The sequence below is a fragment of the Carlito syrichta genome, unplaced genomic scaffold (assembly GCF_000164805.1).
Source record: "Carlito syrichta isolate Samal-C Ts95f unplaced genomic scaffold, Tarsius_syrichta-2.0.1 Scaffold304555, whole genome shotgun sequence".
In the NCBI taxonomy this organism is placed as follows: Eukaryota; Metazoa; Chordata; class Mammalia; order Primates; family Tarsiidae; genus Carlito; species Carlito syrichta.
This window is the reverse complement of record NW_007248651.1, coordinates 221204-229303: the sequence shown is the minus strand read 5'-3', so window position 1 is coordinate 229303 and position 8100 is coordinate 221204. Positions and strand designations below refer to the sequence as shown.

The 8100-nt window shown below is 52.4% G+C and overlaps 1 protein-coding gene across 1 annotated transcript in view; it reads left to right on the top strand.

Annotated features, from left to right (window-relative positions):
- SLC6A12 (solute carrier family 6 member 12) overlaps positions 1-8100 on the top strand; it is a 36089-nt gene that overhangs the window by 8023 nt on the left and 19966 nt on the right. The window contains exon 3 of the mRNA XM_008060191.1: positions 5851-5985. Coding sequence (XP_008058382.1) covers positions 5851-5985 — 135 coding nt within the window. The remainder of the gene's footprint in view (positions 1-5850; positions 5986-8100) is intronic.

Sequence of the window (8100 nt, the reverse complement as noted above, 5' to 3'; positions counted from 1 at the left end):
CACTCCAGTCTGGGCGACGGAGTGAGACTCTAACTCCAAAAAAAAAAATTAGGTGTGATGGCACATGCTATAATACCAGCTACTTAGGAGGCTGAGGCGGGAGGATTGCCTGAGCCCAGGAGGTCGAGGCTGTGGCAAGCCATGATGGTGCCACTGCACTCCAGTCTGGGACTCAAAAAAAAAAGAATGACTAGGAATTAGTTTCCTTGTTTCTGACAACCTAATTTATGTGGGAATGCAACATCACAGACTAACCCAGACGTCGCTTTTTTTTCTTTAGGCCAGAATTATACTCATTTGTTGTGATACCAGGGCTAAACGCAAGCTGACCATAAACCCTGACTGGCAGCTATAGATGATTTTGTTATTTTTGGTTTTTGATTTATCGTAGAGATGAGGGCTCGCCAAGTTGCCCAGGCTGGTCTCAAACCCGCGGGCTCAGGCAATCTTCTCGCCTTGGCCTCCCCAAGTGCTGGGATTATAGACATGAGCCACCGTGCCCGGCCTTGTAGATGGTTTTTATGAACATATGGAGGAAAATCAGTTGATTATTAATCAGTAAACACATTTCTGTAGAGAAAAATCTTTCAAAAGACAAAAAATAGGAACAAGATGATGGGTCTAATGTGGTCTTTGGTGATGGAAAAGAGGAGAGTCACTAATCGTGGCCATCCCCCAAAAATGGTTCCCCTCAAAAGAGAACTTGATGGAATTCTGATTGTCTGGATTGTTAGTGGTTCAGGAAGGAGCACATGACAGAGACGATAAGGCATAGCTCAGGGACAGGGAGGGAGATTTTAGTAATTTATTGATTGATTGAGGTGGGGTCTTAATCTGTCCCCAGGCTGGAGTGCAGTGGTACACTCATGGCCACCACAGCCTCGACCTGCTGGGCTCAGATGATCCTTCCACCTCAGCCTTCCCAGTAGCTGAGATTACCAGTGCATACCATCATACCCAGCCAATTTATTTTTATTTTTTGTAGAGACGAGGTCTCACTATAGTGCCCAGGCTGGTCTCAAACTCCGGGGTTCAAGTGATCCTCCCGCCTCAGCCTCCCAAAGTGCTGGGATTACAGGTGTGAGCCACCGTGCCTGGCCAGGGAGAGAGATCTTAAATTAACCACAAGCTTCAGGGCACCCTGTCTGCAAAGACTCCCCTGGGACATCTTCAGGCTGCTCGTGTCTGCAGCCTGGGCAGACACCAAGAGGTTATGGACCACAGTGACCTCCCAAAGCAAGGATCTGATAAGGTGTTTGGAGGGGAGGGCGTCTGCAGCATTTGTGTGTTGAGAACCAGGGAGACAGCGCAGGATGGGGGATGCCCCTGTGCTCACCCAGTCTCTTACTCTGCCCCTCAAAAGTCCAGGCCTGTTGTTACCCTCCCTCCCAGCCTGAGGGAGGCCCAGATCGAAGCCTCCTGAGGTCACCCCATCTTCTGCGGAGCAGAAGTCCAGGTTCCAAGGCCAGAATTGAAGCCTTTTTTTAAAGGGAAGGACCTCCATGCCCTGGTGGGTGGGGGTCCTATGGGCCACGTGTCCCCATAGACTTCCTTAAAGTGGTGTCTGGTCACGTCTCTTCAGCCTGACCCCTGGAACCATCCAAGCCGCTCTGAGTCAGTGATGTGTTTACTGGTGCTCCAGTATTCCTCAGGTTGGACAGGCAAACACAGGGTTCAAAAGGACTTCTGGCTTGCTGTGGCTCCCTAGGTCCCAGAAGACACAAATCTTCTTCCTTTGCTCTCACATGTTGCTATCAGGAAGGCAGATGGGCACTAGAGTTAGAAAGAGTAATTTGGAAATGTGCGACAAAGACCTTGGAAAAAATGTGCTTGCCCAAAAGATGGAAACCACCCAAATGTCCATCAGCGGGTGAAAGGATCAACAGAATGTACATGCATGCAGGGGAATAGTATTCAGTCTTGAGAAAAGAAGGAAATTCTGATCAGTGCTATGACGTGAATGAATCTTGAAGACACGCTAAGTGAAGTAAGCCAGATCCACAAGGATAAATTCCCCAGGACTCCACTTACATGAGTTGCTTAGAAGAGGTGAATTCGCAGAGACAGGAAGTAGAATTGTGGTTGCCAGGGGCTGAGGGAGAGGAAGGGGGAGTTAGGGTTTCATGGTGAGAGAGAGAGAGAGAGAGAGAGAGAGAAATGCATGCCTTTTGACTCAGAGTTTTAGTCTGGGAAGATGAAAATGTTCTGGCGGTGGATGGTGGTGATGGTTACACGGCATTGTGGATGGACTTAATGCCACAGAGCTGCATTCTTAGAAATGATTTATGTTGGCCAGGCTGGGTGGCTCAGCCTGTCATACCAGCACGTTGGGAGGCCGAGGAGAGGGGATTGCCTGAGCCCGCGGGTTCGAGACCCACCCGGGCAACTTCGCAAGACCTTGTCTCTACAGTAAAAAAATTTAAAAAATTAAGGCTGGGCTCGGTGGCTCAGCCTGTAATCCCGCACTTTGGGAGGCCGAGGAGAGGGGATTGCCTGAGCCCGCGGGTTCGAGACCCACCCGGGCAACTTCGCAAGACCTTGTCTCTACAGTAAAAAAATTTAAAAAATTAAGGCTGGGCTCGGTGGCTCAGCCTGTAATCCCGCACTTTGGGAGGCCGAGGAGAGGGGATTGCCTGAGCCCGCGGGTTCGAGACCCACCCGGGCAACTTCGCAAGACCTTGTCTCTACAGTAAAAAAATTTAAAAAATTAAGGCTGGGCTCGGTGGCTCAGCCTGTAATCCCGCACTTTGGGAGGCCGAGGAGAGGGGATTGCCTGAGCCCGCGGGTTCGAGACCCACCCGGGCAACTTCGCAAGACCTTGTCTCTACAGTAAAAAAATTTAAAAAATTAAGGCTGGGCTCGGTGGCTCAGCCTGTAATCCCGCACTTTGGGAGGCCGAGGAGAGGGGATTGCCTGAGCCCGCGGGTTCGAGACCCACCCGGGCAACTTCGCAAGACCTTGTCTCTACAGTAAAAAAATTTAAAAAATTAAGGCTGGGCTCGGTGGCTCAGCCTGTAATCCCGCACTTTGGGAGGCCGAGGAGAGGGGATTGCCTGAGCCCGCGGGTTCGAGACCCACCCGGGCAACTTCGCAAGACCTTGTCTCTACAGTAAAAAAATTTAAAAAATTAAGGCTGGGCTCGGTGGCTCAGCCTGTAATCCCGCACTTTGGGAGGCCGAGGAGAGGGGATTGCCTGAGCCCGCGGGTTCGAGACCCACCCGGGCAACTTCGCAAGACCTTGTCTCTACAGTAAAAAAATTTAAAAAATTAAGGCTGGGCTCGGTGGCTCAGCCTGTAATCCCGCACTTTGGGAGGCCGAGGAGAGGGGATTGCCTGAGCCCGCGGGTTCGAGACCCACCCGGGCAACTTCGCAAGACCTTGTCTCTACAGTAAAAAAATTTAAAAAATTAAGGCTGGGCTCGGTGGCTCAGCCTGTAATCCCGCACTTTGGGAGGCCGAGGAGAGGGGATTGCCTGAGCCCGCGGGTTCGAGACCCACCCGGGCAACTTCGCAAGACCTTGTCTCTACAGTAAAAAAATTTAAAAAATTAAGGCTGGGCTCGGTGGCTCAGCCTGTAATCCCAGCACTTTGGGAGGCCGAGGAGAGGGGATTGCCTGAGTTCACATGTTCGAAACCAGCCTGGGCAACTTGGCGAGACCTCATCTCTACAATAAATCAAAAATTAGCTGGGCGTGGTAGTGCGCACCTGTAGTTCCAGCTCCTTGGAAGGCTGAGGCGGAAGGATCGCTGGAGCCCAGCAGGTTGAGGCTGTGGTGGCCGGGAGCGGCCACTGCACTCCAGTCTGGGCGACAGAGTGAGACTCCAACTCAAAAAAAAAAAAAAAGAAATGTTTTATGTTATGAATATTTTCACACACACACGCGCACACAGAGAGAGAGAGAGAGAGAGAGACAGAGAGAGAGAGAGAGAGAGAGAAATTCATGCTTTTGACTCAGCAATTCTTCTACTGAAATTGTGTACTAAGGTGCAAATTAGACAAGAGCACAAGGACACAGACAGTGCCCTTCACCGTGGCAATTTCTTTTTTTTTTTTTGATTCGGGGTCTCACTCTGACACCCAGGCTGGAGTGCAGTGGCACACTCATGGCTATCACAGCCTTGACCTGCTGGGCTCAGGCGATCCTTCCACCTCAGCCTTCCAAGTAGCTGAAACCACAGGCACACATTACCACGTCCAGCTAATTTTTTGATTTACTGTAGAGACAAGGTCTTGCCAGGTTGCCCAGGCTGGTCTTGAACCCCTGAGCCTAGGCAATCCTCTCACCTCCACCTCCCAAAGTGTTGGGATGACAGGCATGAGCCACCGCGCCCGGCTCACCACAGCAGTTTCTAATGAAACGCCTGAGAAGGCCAATGATGAGATACTGACGAAATACACAGTGACAGATGCAGATGGCGGAGGACTACGCAGCGTTCAAAAGGATGGTGCACACATGCATTCACGGATATGAGGAGGCTCAGAATATGCGTTTCTTAAATTGTTATCAAGTAATGGATGGCAGGTTCTCATTTTTGCAAAACAGGAACGTGTGTGAGTGCGGACAGGGCATCTAGAAGGATAGGCAATACCTTTTCCATGGTGCTTTCTATTTTTTTCTGCAAATAATGTGGATGACGTCAGAGGCTTGTAACGTAGTGGTCAAGAGCACAGATCAGATCAGGCGACCTCGGTTTGTGCCTCTGTTTCCTCATTGGTGACTCTTTATTTACTTTATTTTATTCTTTTTGAACTGGAGTCTCACTCTGGTGCCCAGGCTGGAGGGCAGTGGCACACTCACGGCCGGCCACCCCAGCCTCGACCTGCTGGGCTCCGGCGATCCTTCTGCCTCAGCCTTCCAAGTGGCCAGAACTACAGGCGCTAATATGCCCAGTTAATTTTTTTGATTTATTGTAGAGACCAGGTCTCGCCAAGTAGCCCGGGCTGGTCTCGAACCCGCGGGCTCCAGCAGTTCACTCGCCTCGGCCTCCCAAAGTGTTGGGATGACAGGCTGAGCCACCGAGCCCGGCCCATTTGTGTCTCTTTAAACTGGTCTTGCTTTTCTCATCTGTAAAAGGGAGTAACAATAGTCCCTAACCCGTGGGAGGCTGTCTGGCAAAGGTTTTGGTGTTGGTGAAGCATTTAGAGTTACTGTGCAATAAACAATGATCCAGTCACCCAGAGATGGGCTTGGAGGCAGGGTAGATATATGCCTCAGTGGCTCCAGCTGGAGTGGGTTTCCTGGGTGGGACTTGCCTTCGGAGTTCATTCTCCTACCATTTTCTGGATGTTTGGAGGCCTGGCCTGCCTCTGGCACCTGTAGAAAGCGCCTAATCGCACGGTGGCCTTCTCTGCCGGGAGTCCAGTTCAGATCAGAGGCTGGTGGAGGAAAACCACCCTCCAAAAATCATTAGTGGGAAAAGAATATTTCCAAGGTGTTTTTGTTTGTTTTTCTCTAAAATGCACCCAACCCGATCATTTAATACGCATATCAAATTATACAGAACACGTTTCTGTTCCAAAAATAATACACTGGCTAGATTTGTAAAGCACACGAAGAAAACAAATACTGCATCGATTAGGATTTCCACTTACATTTTCATTAGTTTCCCTTCGAAGGGCTTTCTTATCCCACATAGGACTCAGATCACAAAATTCCCCTTGGTGCCAAACCCTCGGCAGCACACAGAACTGCAGGAAGCCGCCCTGGACCCTTGGGTGGTGTCAGGAGGGAGATAAACAGGGGGCACTGGGGAGTGGGTCTTTGGGGGGCAGGCAGAACTGAAAGGTTGGAGGCTGAGGAGAGCCCAGGGCTGTGGCTCAGCCCCGCCTCTCTTTCCCTCTCTCCTCAGGAGCCTTCTTCATTCCCTACTTTATCTTCTTCTTCGCCTGTGGCATCCCGGTGTTCTTCCTGGAGGTGGCACTGGGCCAGTACACGAGCCAAGGGAGCGTCACGGCCTGGAGGAAGATCTGCCCCCTCTTCCAGGGTGAGTACTATCCCCTTCCTACCTTCAGGGCCACCATCTAGCCGGCTTCACCCCCATGGTCCCTCTCCCCTTCCTTACCTGTCCACTGCCTCATTCACCCATCCACTCCCATCCTGTACTAAGTGCACACTCAGGCTTAGAAAACTCGAGCAGGCCCTCTTCAAGCTCGACAAAACTACACATACGAAATTAGATGCAGAGCCGTGGACGGGATCCCTGCCACCGAGGAGCCCTGAAGCTTGGTTGCCATCGGCTTCATGGAAAGTGTGTCTCTGAGCCGGGCACGGTGCCTCACGCCTGTCATCCCAGCACTTTGGGAGGCAGAGGCGAGAGAATTTCCTGAGTTTCCGGGTTCGAGACCAGCCTGGGCAACATGGCAAGACCTCATTGCGACAATAAATCAAAAAATTGGCCCAGCGTGGTGGCGTGTCCTGGAGTTCCGGCTACTTGGAAGGCTGAGGCGGAAGGCTCACCTGAGCCCAGCAGGCGGGGGCTGTGGTGGCCATGAGCGTGCCACTGCACTCCAGCCTGGGGGACAGAGTGTGACTCTGACTCGAAAAAAAAAAAGTGTTTCTGCGTACATGGCATGATCTCAGATAACCTTCATAGCAAAGGACAGTCAAGTTGAGGAGGGTGATCTCAAGCATCTGCGGAGCCCTACTATGTGTCAGGGCTCATGGAAGCACTTGAGGGGTTCGAGACCTCATTTTCTCATGAGGAAAATTAGGTCGTTTGCTAATGATTTGAACCCAGGCCCACCTGAGCTGAAAGCCATGTTCGTTCCCTCTTGACTATATCAGGGACCGTTCTTTTTTTTCTTTTTTTTGAGTTGGAGTCTCACTCCGTCACCCAGACTGGAGTGCAGTGGCCACTCCCGGCCACCACAGCCTTGCCCTGCTGGGCTCCGGTGATCCTCCGCCTCAGCTTCCAAGTCGCTGGAACTACAGGTGCGCGCTACCACGCCCGGCTCATTTTTGGTTTATTGTAGAGATGAGGTCCCGCCAAGTTGCCCAGGCCGGTCTCGAACCCGCGGGTTCAGGCAATCCACTCACCTCAGCCTCTCAAGGCGCGGGATTACAGGCTGAGCCACCGAGCCAGCTAGGGACAGTTCTTACTCTTTCTCTAAGGATGTGTCTGCACAGAGGTAGCTTGGAGTGTTCTCTCCTCACCCTCTCTTTAGATGACTGAGCCATCCCCTGGGGACCGCTGGGAAACCCAAAGGGTATTTTTTTTTTTTTTTTTTTTAGTTGGAGTCTCACTCTGTCACCCAGGCTGGAGTGCAGTGGTACGATCATGGCCACCGCAACCTCAACCTGCTGGGCTCAGGTCATCCCTCTGCCTCAGCCTTTCAAGTAACTGGAACTACAGGCACGCACCAGCATGCCCACCTCATTTATTTTTATTATCGTAGAGACAAGGTCTCACCAAGTTGCCTAAGCTGGTCTGGAACCCCTGGGCTCAGGCGGTCCTCTCTCCTCAGCCTCCCACAGTGCTGGGACTGCAGGTGTGAGCCACTGCACCTGGCTTTCTAGCGGTCCTCTTTGTCCCTTCCAGGTTCTTTGCGTATCTGAAATGGAGAGAGGACTCTTCCCCTTACCCTGGTCCCTAAGAGGGGCCCCAGGGACTAAGCTATCTGGGGTGCCCTCAGAGCGCAGTGGGAGATGCCAACTCTCGAACAGACAGAGAACCCGACCACTGATGGAGGAGATAAGGCCAGTTTGGTGTTGATGCCTCCTGGGGAGTCCACAGGACCCCTGCAGGGGCGGCAGGGAAAAGCTGGGGCAGAGTGAAGCTTGGCCCAGCCGGACTTCTGGGGACCCCAGGAGTGTGGCTCGGCCCAAATACACCATCTCCCTCCCCCGCTCTGCTCTGGACTGCAGCAGCATGGAAGATGCCTCCCCCAGGTCCCACTCCCCAGCTGAGTCCGATCTCCTGGTCCAGCAAGCTCAGGGGTCGCACACCCAGAGTTGCGCCTCCCTGGAACACGCAGAGGGTCCTGGGGCTGCCACGTCAGGCGACTCCCCAGAGCGCTGGCATGCGGGAGGGGAGAGCTTGCGGCTCCTTCTTCTCTCAAGTCAGAGAACCCCAGGCCTGGGACCTCAGGGGAGGCGTGCA